General features: G+C 38.7%; 1 protein-coding gene across 2 annotated transcripts in view; it reads right to left on the reverse strand.

Moving 5' to 3' along the window:
* The window catches only part of CCDC12 (coiled-coil domain containing 12), an 89,783-nt gene that overhangs the window by 40,538 nt on the left and 32,001 nt on the right, over nucleotides 1-17,244 (reverse strand). For both annotated transcript variants that reach the window (XM_069095903.1, XM_069095901.1), the window contains exon 2: nucleotides 1,893-1,960. In XM_069095903.1, the coding sequence (XP_068952004.1) occupies nucleotides 1,893-1,960 (68 nt within the window). The remainder of the gene's footprint in view (nucleotides 1-1,892; nucleotides 1,961-17,244) is intronic.

Consider the following 17,244-nt stretch of genomic DNA (forward strand, 5'->3'; position numbering starts at 1 on the left):
GTGGAAACAGCACTGGATTTGGGTGAGGATAAGTGTATTCAGATTCCAGCTCTGCCACTTACTACCTCTTTGACCTTGTGCAAATCACTTGATCTTTGTGTCAGATTTCTCTTCTGTAAAATAAGGAAGTTGGACTCAACGACCTCAAAGGATTCTTCCCACTAGAAAGCAATGATCCTCTGAACTCTAAAATACAATGGATCAGGGTTCTTTGTTAAGTAGAGTGGAAAGAAGCTCTCTGTAAGACCTCAAAACACTGTACTCCAGCATATTAAAATAATCAGTGCTCCCCAAAATGACTCAGAGTCATCAAGCAAAGATTAAATTACATTCCAGATCCTCACTTAAGAGGGCAGAGAACATGTGAAGCCATAAAAAAGTGAGTGTTTCTTAAAGTGTTTTTCCTTTAAAGAAGTAAACAGTTATCTTAAAAATTCATGTGAAAGCACTCACTTCCCAAATATACTACTAGAGAATCAGTGCTGATAGATGCAATCCATGATTTCTGTAGGAGCAGGACTAATTGACCACAGGGATCTCTTTCAACTTGATTCTTGATGGTCACCTAATTTAATTCTGACTAAAATCATGAATCCCAGCTATGAAAAATTATATAGGACCTATAGAAACACCCCACAATGAGGCAGCATGTTACAGGGGACCTAGTGATAGATTTAGAAATAGGAAGACCTAGGTGCAAGTCCTGCCTTTAGCACCAAGTACTTGTGTGATCATATGCAAATGAGTTAACCTAAGCATCAATTTCTATTAAATACAATTGTGAAAAATGAAGATAAAGTCCCTGAAATATCTACCTCCCAGGGTTGTTGTGAGGTACAAGTGAGATTTTTTAATGCATATATGGGGTGGGGGGAGATGTGTGTATGTATATATGTATGTACAAGTACATGTCATTTATACATATACAAAACACTTTGACCTGTGTAAGAACCCATTATTTTTATTATTAATATTATGAGGAAATGAATCTCTGAAGCAGTCCATTCTGGTTCTGGAAAACTGTATTAGGAAGAGCTGTCTTATGCTGAGCCAGTCTGTCTCCCCATAATAAACTGATGAATTTTAGTAGTATTCTTATGTATATATAGATATGTATCTTCTTAATTCATGGAGGCAGTAGTCACAAAATGAAAAAGGCAGTACTTTAATTCTAAAGACACGGTTAATTCAAATACAGCCTCTGACATTAAGTAGATCTATGACACTGGGCCTAAACCCTGAGTTTCAGGTTCATCATCTATAAAATGGGGAGAATAATATTTGTACTACCTACTTGACAACGTTGTGATGAGTATCAAATTATACATTTGTGAAAGCGCTTTGTAATCCAGATGATTCTACATAAATGTCAGCTATTATTATTATTATTATTATTCTTTCTACCTGTAAGACAGAGAAGACAGAAAAAATTTTCCCTAGGGATACTAAAAAGTTAAGTCAGCCATGCAAACTGGCACACACAGAAGCTCAGAGCATGAAGAAATTGGGTCAGGTCTAGAAAAAAAACAAGTAAAATACAAAACCAAATCCTCTAAATAGCTACTGTTCCTTCAGGCTACTGCCATTACCTTTACCACCACAAAATATTAAAACTAAAGATCATTTTGAGATCATCTGCTTTAAGGACCAGAAAAATGAAGTTATTTGCTTAAAATCATATGACTCATTAATGGCATAACGAAGATTAGAACCCAGGCTTCCAGATTTCCATTACAGTGCTCTTTCCAATACATACTGCTAGATGTAGGAAGGAAGGAAATGAGAACATTTAGTAGATTATAACATGGTTTAAATTGCCTGAATGCTTTGTCCCAAATTATACAACAGGTCACCATATATCATAAACAAGCAAACAAAAAAAAATCTATTACCTGTGCTTCTCCCCTCCTTCTTCCTCTTCTTTGAAGTGTTTACTTTTTGGTTCCTCATCTTCCTTATTCTGCAAAACAGGACAGGAAAAACCCCCACTAAGTTTAACCTTTGTCTTTCAAATAACAAGTGATCAAAACGTACATGTTAGAGATAAACTGGGAACACTTTTCAGCATTTAGCAATTGCTGTAATTCCTCTGTTCACTAAATCTGGCAAAGTGGGGAAGGATTCTGGCTTTGGCATCCCAAGCAGGTAGGTCAGAACCTGGTTCTGCTACTTACTACTTATGGCAAGCCACTTCCTTCTCTGGTTCTGTTTTCTCCTCTCTATGTAATGGAGGTAAATCAACACCACCCCCTCCACATTCTCACCCCCATCTGCCAGACTGGAGTGCATCCCCTAGAGATCTGAGCATATATGCCTTTGCCCCTTCTGCTGGGCATATCCCCTCCTAAAGAGTATTCAAAACCAGATGCTTCTGGTTGGTCCCAGCTGCCTCCTGACCCTCATGTTGGAGCACTGGCCACTGAGCAGCTAAGAAGTGCCCACTCAGACTTTAAAGGGAGAGGCAGCTAACTTCTGCTTCCCTTCTTCCTCTCTTGTGAAGGCACGGCTTGGGGGCTGGACAGCTCTCTGACTCCCCATCCTCAAGCTACGGTAGCTGCTCCCACATGACAGGAAGATCTTATGTATTCACCTGGCTGAGCCTGTGACCTCATTTCAAAAATCCTACCGGTAGCTGCCTCTTCTCCTTTGTGTTTCTTTCCCTGAGCACAGGTGACCAAAGAATGGTCCCAAGATGGACATGTCCAAATTCAGTGGCCACCTCAGAGACTCAAGAGGTCTGGAATTAGTGAGAGGCTCCAGGGGACTTCAGTTTGTTACAACACTTATCAAAGAGGATGGCCACCAAAAGGAAGGTGTTCTCCAATGCTTAGCACAGTCTTAGCACATAGCAGACTTTTAATAAATGCTTGTTGACTGACTGCTAAAAGAAACAAACTGTTAAGGAAGTTGCTCAGACAGCACAGAGTCAAGAAAGAGATAAAATGGCTGTTCAGTAGGTCACAAAACATTTTATATTTTAGGAGTTGTGGGTTACTGTTTCGTGTTTTAAGTCTTTGTCAATGCACCCATACATCTGGGGGGGGGGATGTCATTTGGGGTTTTTTGGAGATTATGTCTCCTTATCTCTCCCAAGTGTGAAGTGTAGACAGAAGTCCTCATGTGCCAGACCCCACTGCTGATAGGAATATACCCGGGCCAATTCACATTTGGCGACCTGGTGGCCCTGAGCTCCTATGGGCTTACCACAGAAGTACCAGACAATACTGATACCTGATTGGCTTTAGCCTTATCATAGACAAGAACCCCTAAACTCAAGTCATCCACAAGAAAGAAATTACAGGCATGAGCAACCATGTTTTAATCATTTCTATAATGATGGAGGAAATAAACAGCTGTCCTATACATGATCTACTAATAAACTGAGTACTTTTCTGGAAGAAACTCTGTTAATTCCTTTTGAAGAGACCCTAGAAACATGAACCATTACCAAGCTTTATTTAAGATCACAAAGAATTTGTTTTGCTTGATTATATATGTATGTAACAGGTTTCATTTTTTTCTTGTTTTCTCAGTAGAGAGTGGAGAAAGGAGAGGTAGAGAATGCCAAGTTGAAAATTAAATTAAATTAAATTTAAAAAAAAAAGACACTTCCCCAGAGTTATAATCTGGGGCAGAGGTGTAATGACTCAATGACAATGAGGAAAAAAAATCTTATTCATTCTCTATGGAGCTAGGCTCTCCTAGGACTGAACTCAGACCACATGAGTACAAAGTTCAAGAGTCTTAGTAAAAGAGGAATATTCAGCCCCCCAGAACCCAGGAGGTTTGTTACATATAAAATTAGATTAGATTAGATTAGATCCATTCTAACCCAGTCTATGATTCCTATTTTCTTTATTTTTCAAATGCCTATTACACACCTAGCACTATACTTAGTGCTGAAGTGGATATAGGAGAAAGAAAAGACACAGTTGTTATTCTGAAGAAGGGGTTAAAATTTAATCAAAGTATCACTGTATATAGTCTCTGAGTATACAGATACCAGGAACAAGGAATATTCTATTCAAACTTCATAAATTCACCTAATTAGGAGGATTCACCAGAATTAATGAGAAGCCTTGACTATCAATCCTTTTTTTAATGAAAAAAAGTAATTTTGATACTTACATTACAATTACAAATACTTACATTCAAACTAAGCTAACACAGAGCTATTCTAGCCAGCAACAGGGCTAAGGTTCTCAATCTCTAGCAGAATCTATTGCCATAGAGTATTTCAAAAATGGAATTAGAATCTGCCTCACAAAATGAGAAACTGTCTCATGAAAATTCTGAATTTTCATTTTTTAAATTATGGTAAGAAAACTGATTCTGAATCTTCTCCCTTAGTCACAATCACATCTTCAACCTTACAGCAATACAACCATGTCCAAATGAAATTGCCAAAATGCAAACAATTAAAAGTTTGTTAGATAAAAGCAAAAAATTTCATGGCATCTTTTTAATATGATTTGAATGATGACATTTGAATATGACACAAAGAACTTATGTTAACTACTATCACCAACAATCTAATACTAATCATTTCAAATCCCACCCTCTTCCCCCATATACGAAGAAGTCATAGACTGCTACAAACTGGTAGTTCAAACATATTCCTACATTGTGGAGATGACTAACTTTGATAGACTGACCTCTTCTTAACAATGCAAGGATCTAAGACAACTCCAAAAGACTCATGATAGAAAATGCTCTCCACTTCCGGAAAAAGAACTACAGAGTCTGAATGCACACAGAAGCAGACTATTTGCTCTCTTTTTTTTGTTTCTTCTTTCTCATGGTTTCTCCCATTGGTTCTAATTCTTCTTTACAGAAAGACTAATGTGAAAATATGCTTAATATTTTATATTGTATAAAATGCAGAGCCTATATCTGATTACACACTGTCTTGAGGTGGGGGGAGGGGAGGAGTGAACAGAGGGAGGGGGAGAAAATTTGAAACTCAAAATTTTGTAGAAGTGAATGTTGAAAACTAAAAAGCAATATTTTTTTAAAAACTTATTCTTTCAGCACTTATTATATAAAATACACTTTTGGCACTAACCCTGTTATTACCTGTCTTCCTCTATAAATCTTGACTACCTAATCATGTGGTACAGTTCTCCAGTTCAGAGACAATATAATGCTTTCCTAGTTGGAAGAGGGGCTTGACTGCTAGCCCATTCCTGTTCTCAGCCAGTGGTCAGTATAGCCTTCACTTCAAATCTTTTAATGAGAAGGAACTTCCCACCATCCCTGGGGCAGCCCATTTCATTTGCAGAAAGACATGTTAGGAAATTTTTCCTTAAACCATGTCTAAATTTGCCTTTTTGAAACTTCCACCCTTCATTCAAGAGCAAATCTAATCCCTTTTCCACAGGACAATTCTTTAGATAAAAGAAGGCAGTTGGCATGCTTCCTCTAACTCTCCTCTTCTCTGGATTAAACATCCACAATTATTTCAACCAAACCTCATATAGCATAAACTCAAAGTCCTCAACTCCTGGTCACTATTCTCTGGACAGTGTCTATTCTAGCAATTGTATTCCTAAAACAAAATACCCAGAACTAACTAGAACACTCCAAATGGAGTCTGAGCATAGCAGAACCATCAGCTCTTTATCCCTGGACACTGTGCCCTTCAGAATGCTGCCCAAGATCATATTAGTTTTCCTGGATGACATTACACACTGTTGACGCAAAGTAGGCTTGCAGATCACCAAAAACCCACATCTTTTCCAGAGGTACTGTTGACCAGTTGTGCCTACCCAATCTTGTATTTGTGAAGTAAAAATTCTGAACCCAAGTATTAAACCTCACACTTACCCCTATTAAATTTCATCATTATTTGAGTAGACCCAACATTCTAGCCTTTTTTAACCATGACTGTCTTTCAGTGTTTTATTTATCCCTCCTAGCTGTATCATCTAGACATGTGTTAAGCATATCATCTATGCCTTAATCCAAGTCTCCACATCCTCCTCATCAGCCAACCCCCTTCCCAACCTGCGTGCCCCACTCTCCTGGCTGGCAACTCCCTCCCCTGACCACTATTCCAGGAAGAGACCCAGCTATGCTCCTCTTCATCTTCTTCACTCAGCTCTGGACTTCTCTCCCTTCCCCTCTTTCCAGGTTTTAGATGGTTTTTTATGTTATCTTCCTCTATTAGAACGTTATATTTTATGTTTGATGTTATCTTTGTATATTATATGTTATCTTCCTTTATATATTATATATCTTCCTTTATGTTATCTTCCTCTATTAGAATGTAAACTCCTTAAGGGAGGGGCTGTCTGCATTGCTTATATTTGTAGCCCCAATACTTAGTATAGTGCCTAGAACATAGAAAACATTTAATAAATGCTTTATGTATCTACTGATAAAAATATTAAAAACAGGGCCAGCCACAAATGCATCAGATCCCTAAAAAACTCCTAGTGACAGTATTCTAAAAAGACATCAAACCACTGATGACTGCTCTTTGGGTTCAGTCATTTAACCAATTCCAAATTCATCTAGCTATAATATACTTAATTCACATCTCTCTACTTGTCCACAAGAAGAAAAAGATATTCTATCAAAATTTTGCTAAAATCTAAGTAATATTGTTGAAAGACAATAGAACTATGATTGACACACTGACTACCAATAATTTCAGTGAAATTCAGGAAAAACAGGCCCTCTTCCCTCTAAATAGACAGATTACGGTCTCCAGGTATGGAATGAAACAAATTGTCAGACATGGTCAAAGTGTTATTTTGCTTTGCCTAGGTAAAATCCTTGAGGGGGAAGGTTTTGTGGCATAAGAAAAAGTACCCATTGTAAAGTGACAGCCATGTATTTTTTAAAAACAAGCAACAAAAAAAATTTGTTGTTCAGTTATTTCAGCCATGAATGACTCTCTGTAACCCCATATGGGGTTTTCCTGACACTGGAGTGGTTTGTCATTTCCTTCTCCAGCTCATTTTGCAGATGAGGAAACTGAGGCAAACAAGGTTAAGTGATTTGCCCAGGGTCATCTAACTAGTAAGGGTGTGAGGCCAGATTTGAACTCAGGAAGATGTTTTCCTTACTCCAGACCCAGGACTCTCTCCACTAAGCTGCATGCGGAATTTCCCTACTCTATCAGACTAGCAATCTTGCTGGAAAAAGGAAATAAGGTTAATCTGGCTCAGCTTGTTCTTAATGAAGTAATCCTGGCTCTCTGTGATCACAGATTCTCTTTCTAGATATTCACTAGCCATCTCTTTAATTATATATTTTAGAATTTTGCCAGGAATATAAGTCAAGCCTACTGGTTTATAGAATGTAGATTCTATTTTTCCCTTGCACCTTTTTAATGAGTTTGGTTTTATAGAGATTGGCTCCCTGAAAAGAAAAGTCAAGTTCAGGTCAACATATAGTGTATCCTCAGAAGAAGTAACAGTCTCCCAGGTAGAATTTTAAATAAAAGCCATTTCCTTCTGCTCTGGTTTCAAAATTGCTTAGTTAACTTCATAACAAAGCAAGGGCCATCTCCTGACAGCTGCCTTTTGGCAGGGATAGAGCACTGCAACTCTCCAACAGCTGCCTCAAAGCCACCAGGGGCAATTTCCCCTAAAAATCAAACCCAACTCAAGAGTTCAAGAAGCACACACTGTTCATAGATTCACAATTATTCTGCCTCTAAAAAAAGTGTTCTGGAATACAGAAATACTTAATTAATGCAATTCACCCTATCAATACTTAATTAGCCTGCAAGGCACTATCCATTTTCTGACAGCAGACAAGCATGGATTTCTGAAAATGATTACAACAACAGCAGATAGACATCTCCAGAGTCTGAAGAAAATACAGGACTATTTTCTTCAGAATTGAGGAGACCTGAACTGCTTTCTTGCTATTAGGTCTGGGGAGAAAAACGTAACTTTGGGCTTCTGAGTACAAACCATATAATAAAGAGATGAAGATAGCTGCAGTATGTTTCATATATTAGTAAAAGTAGAAAAGGGCAAAATCTGGAATACCACACACACACACACACACACACACACACACACACACACATCTTATACCTTGTACCTATACTTCTCCCTTTGGCTTAACAAGAAAAGGCTTCCATAGAAAGTGATACCTGAATTTCACCTCAAAAGAACCTAAGGATTCCAAATACAAGGTGCGAGTAACATTCCAAGGATGAGAAATTGTCTGAACAAAGGGCAAAATGAACAAAATAGGAGATAGTCATCCACTTCAAGGAATAGCTATTGGACCAGCTTGGCAGAAATGTATAGTGTAAAAAGGATTATTATATGTACATAATAAGCTTAGAAACACAAGTGGCAGCAAAACTGCATAGTCTTAAAGCTGAGTTTATATTTTATCCTCCAGACACCGAGAAGCCTCTAAAGATTCTGAGCAGAGAAATGATATAGGAAGTTTGTCAGTTGTATAGAACAACACTTCTTAAACCGTGGGTCAAGACCCCACTGGCAACAGTAAAAGGTTTCTGAATGCACAACGACCAAAAGTTAATTAAAAATCCAAAGCATAATCAATCTGAAGTGTTTCTGGTAGTGCTTGCTCAATGGTGTTGCACTGCAGGACTTCACTACAGCTTTGGTTCTGAACACAAGGCACACACAAGTTTGCACTGCACATGACTCAGGCCACGCAATGCCAACTCTGCTGAACGTAAAAAGGAGACGTGAGTGGAAAAAGTTTAAAAAGCCCTGGCTTAGAAGATGTGCAGGAAAAAGGAGAGACAAGCAGGGAACTGAATTACAAGGCTTTTAGAACAGTGTGAGAGGTCTACAGTCGGGCAGTGGTCAGGTCAGTAGATAACTGGGATGAATGACAGAGAACTAGTAAGTCACTGGATCTGGGGTCTGAAGAAAAGAATCAAGGACAATGACTCCAAAGTTACTCACAGAGGTTGGTGACTTATCTAAGGTCAAGCTTTAGTGCAAGGCCCTAGTGTGGAAAAGTTAACCACCCCCCAACCCCACAGACTATAGCAAGGAAGCTGTGATGCAGGCTAAGACAGTTGGGGTTAGTTTTGCCCCTGGGGGACTGATCACCTAGCTACAGGCTCTTTGGAGAAGAGGAGCATAAAAATCATTTCCGAGACTTTGGCAGGGGCTCAGAAGAATCAGAGAAATGTCCTTTCTTCTTCTTCTTTTTTTGGGGGAGGAGGGGGAAAGGCAGGGCAATTGGGGTTAAGAGACTTGCCCAAAGTCACACAGCTAGTTAAGTACCAAGTTTCTGAGGCTGAATTTGAAATCAGGCCCTTCTGACTTCACTGCACCACCTAGTCGCCCAAATGTCCTTTCTTCTGGCTGGCTGCTTTGACTTGTTTTTAATTCTCTGACTACTTTTATATATATATCTCCTTTAGCAGTGCTTCTACCTGAGGATGCTATAATATAACTTTAACAAAGGGCTGTTTGTTCAACTACTCTAGTTCCATGCAATCCACAGTACCAGAAGAAGGCTAGTTACCATTACAATGGTGTTTGGAGTACAAAAGTTAGCCAGTTCTACCAATGATTTGGCCCACAACAGGCATTTAAGTCTCCAGATGTGGTCTACAGAATAAATACTCCAACACCTTCACACTCCCCTGGTCATGGACACTGACTTTTTCTCAGTGGCAACAAAGATTACATTAGGATTGTTTTGTTTTTTAGCTGCCACCAGCAAAAATCCTTCATCTCCAAACTGTCTTTTACACATTTCAAATTGGATCTCTAGCAAACATCTCAAACTCAACATGCCCAAAACAAAACTCATTATCTTTCCCCTTACAGCCTCCCCCTCCCTACTTTCCCTATTATCACGGAGGGCAACACCAGCCTCCTTGTCTCTCAGGCTCACAATCTAGGAGTCATCCTGGACCCCTCATTATCTCTTGCCCCATCCCCCATATCAAGCCTTTGAAGCATCTCTTGAAGAGGCCTCTTCTCTCCTCTGATACTGGCACACTCTAGTGCAAGCTGTCACCATCTCACACCCAGACGACTGCAATAACCTGCTGGTGGGTCTGCCTGCCTCAAGTCTCTCCCTATTCCAATCTATCTTCCATTTAGACACCAAAGTGGTTTTCCTAAAACAAAGGTCACACCATGTCACACACACCCCCACTCAACAAACTCCAGTGGTTCCTCCTGCCCCAGGAGTAAACATGAAATGCTCTGGTTAGCACAGCCCAGCCCTTTCTACTTTCCCAGGCTTCTTTGACCTCACTCCATCACTCCATCACTCACTCTTGGATCTAGTGACATCTAGCTTCCTGGCTGGCTGTCCCACAAACAAGACAACCCACCTCTGAGCTCTGGGCATTCTACCTACCTGTCTTCCATTCCTGAAATGCTCTCCCTCATCCTCCCTGGCTTCCTTCAAATCTATCGCCTTCCCTCCCTAATTATTCCCTATTTACCCTGCTCTGCTTGTTTGCACACATGTGTTTGCTTTTTGTTTCTCTCACTGAATTGTGAGCAGTCTGAGGCAGGGACTGTCTTGTGCTTCTTTTCATACCCCTAGTGCTTACCCAGCACAGTGACTGATACACAGCAGGCACTACATTATTATTTTTTTTTTTTTTTGCTTTTTGGAGGGGGGAAGGCAGGGCAATTGGAGTTAAGTGACTTGCCCAAGGTCACATGGCTAGTAAGTGTTAAGTGTCTGAGGCTGGATTTGAACTCAGGTCCTCCTGACTCCAGGGTCAGTGCTCTATTCACTGCGCCACCTAGCCACCTCAAAGCACTTCATATTTAATGACTGGCTACTTATTGGACATTTAAAATTGCACGCCCCACAAGTATCTCAAACTCAATATATACAAATCAGAATTTATCTTTCCCCTCCAACCAACTGTTCTTCCAAACTTATCACTTTTAAGGGTTAACAACATCCTTCTAATCACCCGAGTTTGTAACTTCTGTGTCACCCTTAACTCTTCACTTCCTCATTTCACATATTTAATCAGTTGTGAAATCTGTCATTTCTCAGAATCCCTGATGTCCCATTCTCTCCCCTCACACAACTGACAGTTTAGTGCAGGAATTTATAACCTGTCACCTGAACTACTGCCATAACATCCCATATAGTCTCCTCTTCTCAAGTCTCCCCACTTCTTCAATTCATCCTCCAAAGTGATTTCCTAAAGCACAGCTATAACCATACCACACACACTCCCAATTCAACAAAGGACAGTGGCCTTCTATTGCCTCCAGGATCAAAAATAAAGCTCTTCAAAACTTGGTCCCTTTTTGCCTTTCTAGTCTTACACATTCAGGGCTGGGTCTGACTCAGGTCAGTCCCCATTGTTTAGGCCAGATATTAGAACAAAACGAGATGTAGGTCATTCAATAGTCAACAAAAAGAGATTTACTTAGCCACAGCAAGACATTTAACAAGGAAAGGCACAGAGAACATCTAAAAATGATTTAGCTGAATGAACCTCCTTTGTCTACATTACCTATCTGGCAGTTTTGTAAGAAGTAAAGACAACAATCTGAACTTTTAGGACTAATAAAAGGAATAACTTTTGATTGGATTTAAAAGGCTCCATTCTTATTATTCCCTTTTTAAGTATACTCCATTCCTAATTAATATTTTAAGGTGTGCTGAAAAAAATCCAAATCCTATTCTCAAATTTCTAAAGCAGGTTTTCATTTCCTGTTCTCAAAACAATAGCTAGAATTTATATAACACTTTTAAGATTTGAAGGAATCTTCCTGAGGAGCTGTCAAGATAGCAGAGTAGGAGGCAGTGTTTTTGCCCAGCCCCCCCAACATACCTCCTCCTAGACCTAGAACCCAGGCAACCTACAAAACGTTTACTTTACTCCAGCCTATTCTCTATTTTACCTTGTCCCCTCTTAAAGAGTCTGTTATACTTCTGATCACTGCTTCTCTTAATCTACCCTCCTTTTTATTTCTCTCTCCCCTTCCCTTCCTACTTTCCTGTTGGATAAGATCTGTTCCCAACTGTATGTGCATGTTTATTCTGAGAATGAGATTCAAGTATGGCCTACTCCCCCCATATTCTCTTTCCATGGCTCATTTACATGACATAATTTTCCCCATTCTTCTTTTCCCCCCTTCTCTGAGTGCATCCCTTTTTCATTCTCCCATTCTTCTTTTGAGATCATCCCAACATAACAGAATCACACCCAAGCTTTTTGTCTAAGTACACTACATGTAAAACCCCTGTTCATAAAATTCTGAAGGATTACAGATTTTATCTTCCGATATAGAAATGTAAACAGTTTAACCTTGTTTAGTCCCTTATGATTTCTCACTTATGTTTATCTTTTTATGTTTCTCTTAAGTCTTGTGTTGGAATGTCAAATTTTCCCTTTAGTTCTGGTCTTTTCATCAGGAATGCTTGGAATCCTCTTACATTAAATGTCTAGTTTTGTTTTTTTTCTCCTGTAGTATTATACTCGGTTTTGCTATATAGATTATTCTTGCTTCTAAATTTAGTTCCTTTGCATTCTAGAATATCAGATTCCACACCTTCTATTCCTTGACAGTGGTAGCTGCTAAATTTTGTGTGCTCTTCACTGTGGCTCCATGATATTTGAATCCTTTCTTTCTGACTGCTTACAGTGTTTTCTCTTAAACCTAAGAATTCAGGATTTTAGCTACAGTGTTCCTTGGAGTCTTCATTTGGGGATTTTTCTCAGGAGGGGAGCCAAATTCACAGTCTACTCTGCCCTTTGGTTCTAAGATATCTGGACAGTTTTCCTTCCTAATTTCTTTAAATATAACGTATACATCTTTTGTTGTTGTTGTTCATGGCTTTCAGGTAATCCAATGATCCTTAAAATATCTCTCCCTGATCTATTTTCCAGGTCAGTTTTTTTTTTTACTATGAGATATTTCACATTTTCTTCAATTTTTGCAGTCTTTTGACTTTATTTTATTGTTTCTTGGTGATTCAGAGTCATTTTCTTCAGTATTGTTTTGTACCACTTTCATAGGCTATTCGCTCTCTTTTCATAATTTTCTTGCATAACTCTCATTTCTTTTCCCAATTTTTTTCTCTACTGCTTTTATTTAATTTTTAAAATCTTTTCTTTCTTTTTTTTTCTGCTATTTTAAAAAATCTCTTTTTAACTCACTGAGGAATTTGGGGGGAGGGGAGGCGGGCAACTGGGGATAAGTGACTTCCCTAAGTGTCAAGTATCTGGTCTGAGGCCGCATTTGAACTCAGGTCCTCCTGACTTCAGGGCTGGTGTTCTATCCACTGAGTCAAATAGCTGCCCCTAATTTAACAAGGAATTCTTTTGGGGTTTGTATCTAATCTGCATTTTTCTTTGAGGCTTTGCTTATAGATATTTTTGAGTCATTGTCTTCTATGTTTGTGCCTTGATCTTCCATATCACCGTAGCAGCTTTTTATGGTCATGTTATTTTTTTGTTTGCTTATTTTTACCCCCAATTTACTTTTAAATTTGGACTTTTATGCTCTGGGAAGTATGTTTGGCTTAAGCTTCTGTCTTTTTATGCCCTGCTGCTCTCACAGATAAGCTCAAGATCCTGTTTTCAGTGATTTCCAGAGTGCTGTTATCTAGAAAGATATTCAGTGCCCTCCTGAATCTGCACTCTGCAAGTTCCTGACATAGGTGTAGATCTGTTGGCTTGTATATGGTTGAGTCTCAGCAGACTACTACTAGACTCAATCACTATTAGCCTGCTAGAAGGTTCTGCAGATTCAAAGGGACGAAACTGCTAGCTCCTTTGGTTTTGGTCTTTTTCTCTGACTTATTTCATTGTGGATATATGCAAGGCTAAAGAGCACAGAGTTCCCATTCCACTCTTAGGGTACAGAACAACACAGCTATGTTTCTGAAACTTGTTCTTTGCTCCTTACACAGATAGTGCCCCTGCTCCCATGCACCCACTCCTCTACACACTTGAACTGTGCCCTGGGATTGGATAACGAAGGACAGAGCTGCCGGCTGGCACCCATTTCCACTCCCAGGGGTTAGTACAAAGATTTCCTGAGATCTCTGAACAGGCAGTTCGTGCCCTAATGTTCCCTTTACCATCCCTGAGTGTTGAAACTCTCCACTCCACTGTGGCTATTTCCACTGTCACCACCCTCTACTGCTGCTACTCGGCTTCTACCTCTACTGTGCTGCACTCCTGGCCAGCCTCCATTCCAATGTCCACGAACTTCTCTATCATCCTAAGCTGCTCTGGGATGGAAAAATTACTCAGGATGATTATTTTCTTCATTTTCCTGATCAGAATTTGGTTTGGTGTGCTTTCTAGGTTGTTGTGAAGGAGACGGTGGAAGAGCTAAGGCAAAAATGCCAACTCTCCCTTTGTCATCTGACTCTGAGTCCTGTACTCAGCACTTTTACAAATATTAGCTCATTTGTCCCTTACAACAACCTTATGATGTAGGTATTACTATTATCCCCATTTTATAGATAAGGAAACTGTGAATAGAGCACCGGCCCTGGAGTCAGGAGGATGTGAGTTCAAATCCAGCCTCAGACACTTGACACCAAAAAAAAAAAAAAACCTAACCATGTGACCTTGGGCAAGTCACTTAACCCCAACTGCCCTCCAAGAAGCGAAAAAATAAAAATTAATAAAAATAAAATTTAAAAAAATTGATAAGGAAACTAAGACAAACAGAGGTTAAATAACTTGCCCAAGGTCACATAGTGATTAAGTGTCAATAGTTGGATTTGAACTCAGGTCTTCCTGACTCTGAACCAAGCATGCCCAACATTAGCTAACAGTCAATGAAAAGGCTGTTGCTGTTGTTGTTTGTCCTTCTGTTCTCAGATACATCATCTGTTCTAAGAAGATGTCATGTCTCCCATGACATCAGAGTGATGCCATGACACGCAAGTGAATTCGATTTAAGTGAGGGAGGGCTGTGCAAAGTCACCTGCCTCTCTTCTCCAGGGACATCTGGATCCAGTCAAATGATATAGATCAGGACAACTGGAGATGGCCCTGGATACGGTGGGAGGCGTTGGCCGTTTTAAGCTAAGGCCTTTTAATAAGCCTCAGTTTTACTGAGGTAATGACCATTCAGTGAGTAAGTCTAGGTAGGAAATGAGGCAGAGAATGGCCTCTATTACCTAGTCCAAAAAAAAAAAATCAATCCGAGAGAGGAAAATCCTCAGTTTCTGGCCAAAACAGAAAAAACTGCTATTTACAACTCTATCTCCTTCATCTTTGCCTTTTCATTATGACCGGGTCAAGCCCCATTTATTTATAATGAAAAGGCAAAAAGACAGGAAATAGAGTGTCCTATTAAAGAAAAAGAAGTCAGTCAGTCTGAACAGACCATGAAGTGTAGTAAAAGGAGTAATGTATGGGGCTATAAAGTCAGACTGGGTCCAAGTTGTAAAGGGCTTTAAAAGTGAAACAGGGAAGTTTATATTCGATCTTAAAGGCAACAGGGAGACAATGGAAAAATGATTTTAGCTAGTGGATCACATTTTTTTTTCAAAGTTAATTTATCTTCCCTGAAACTATATAAAGACACCTGAATTTTCCATTTTCATCAAAGAAGCAGCACGGAAACTGGGTTACTCGGTCACCCAGGCAGAAGGCCCTTTATCAAATCAAACACAAAACATAGGTGTATTTTGATTCTCTTCTGTGCATTTATTTTTTTTAAGTAATTTCTAGGTTGTAAGAGGATTAACATCTGGCTTTCACAAGTACTCCTTTCTGTTAGTATCACCTTTACTACCTTTAGATAAGACCAAAAAGGAAAAAAAAAAGGCCAAATTTAACCACCAAAATTGGAGGCCAAGTTCACTTAAATTCACACAAAGATTTCAATTACCCAGTATTAAAAAATTTCAGATGGGCTTAAATAAACAACAGGTTTTGTTTTGGATAACCAATTTTCATCTCCCTGCCCTTCCATTTTCTTTTCTCTCAAAAAAAAAAAAACAACCCCCAACTCTATTGCAAGTATTTTAATTCCTTAAACCTGCTGAAAATCAAAATACTTGAAGATTTCACAAATGCAAATCTGAGTACTAAGTGTAAGACAAATCTAGCTCTGCATTTGTAAGCTGATTATTAACCTGTTTTCTGGAGCCAATATATTCTTCTTTCATTAATTCAACAGAAAACTACCATCTGATAAAACCTTTCAATCAAGCATGGAAATCAGGGGACACAAAGGTGTATGAATCTTTCTGATGTTTCCTTTAACTTTTCATAGCTTATCAGTACTTCCAAATCTCTCTAGTAGAAAATTTCTGTATTTTTCTGCTGCTGAGCTTCTGGCATGGTATGACTACTAATTTTCTGCTTATTAAAGGTTACACACTTTAGTCAACAGAAACAAAGGGTTAGTCAGAACTGGAAAAAAAAGTTTAGTGACTGAACCTAGAACAATCTCCTCATTTTACATATGAAGAAACTGAGGGCCCAGAGAGGTCAAACAATGCTATGATTACTCAGGGAGCACATAGAAGAGCTGAGATCTGAATCAAGGCTGTTTTGATTCCAAATCTAGAAATCCAATTTTCACTTCACTATACTATGCTAAGTATTCTTGGGGGGAATGGGAAGGGAGGGATGTATTCCCACGAATATGTGTGTATATATGTATGAGAACTAAATAAATATCTTTGAATTTGTGTATCAATAAAGCTGCCACTGTAAAACAAGGAAGATATGCTGGACTTTAATTTACTAAATTGTGACTTACAAAAGCTACAACATTTAATTTTTTTTTAATTCATATGTGTATGCATATGTATATATACACATTTACCCCATTGAGTTATGTCAGAAAAAAGTTTTTTCTAAATTAAGTTTTATAACCATTAGGATTCTCATCAAGTTTCTAACATTTTTCTGTCCATAGCACCTTGTTTTTTAAAAACTAATTCTCTTGAAAAGTAAACATAAGACTCAACAGAAACCTGGAAAAATAAATTTGTTTGAACTATTAGAAGGTGTTGCATGATGATGTAAAGCTACTGTTCTAATAGTAGGAAAGGAAATGAGCTTCCCTTCAGAACTTTAATGTCAAGGAGTCTTGAGGAAGCTAATAAGAAAAAGGGGACCTGGAAGTAGACTGGATCAGTTTTGAGGGGTTTTAATTGAGGAAGAAAATCTACCAACTATGAGCATTTCCACATACACAAGATAACACAAAAAGACTATTATATAAGAAAACAGTGAATTTCCATTTTATGTCACTTGCTTCAAAAAAAAAAGGATATAATAAATTTCATGCACTATTTTCAAAGCCATCCTCCTTA

Source organism: Petaurus breviceps, unplaced genomic scaffold (assembly GCF_028583685.1).
Source record: "Petaurus breviceps papuanus isolate PSGF00001 unplaced genomic scaffold, PetGlider_PUasm1.0 227, whole genome shotgun sequence".
NCBI classification, from domain to species: domain Eukaryota; kingdom Metazoa; phylum Chordata; class Mammalia; order Diprotodontia; family Petauridae; genus Petaurus; species Petaurus breviceps.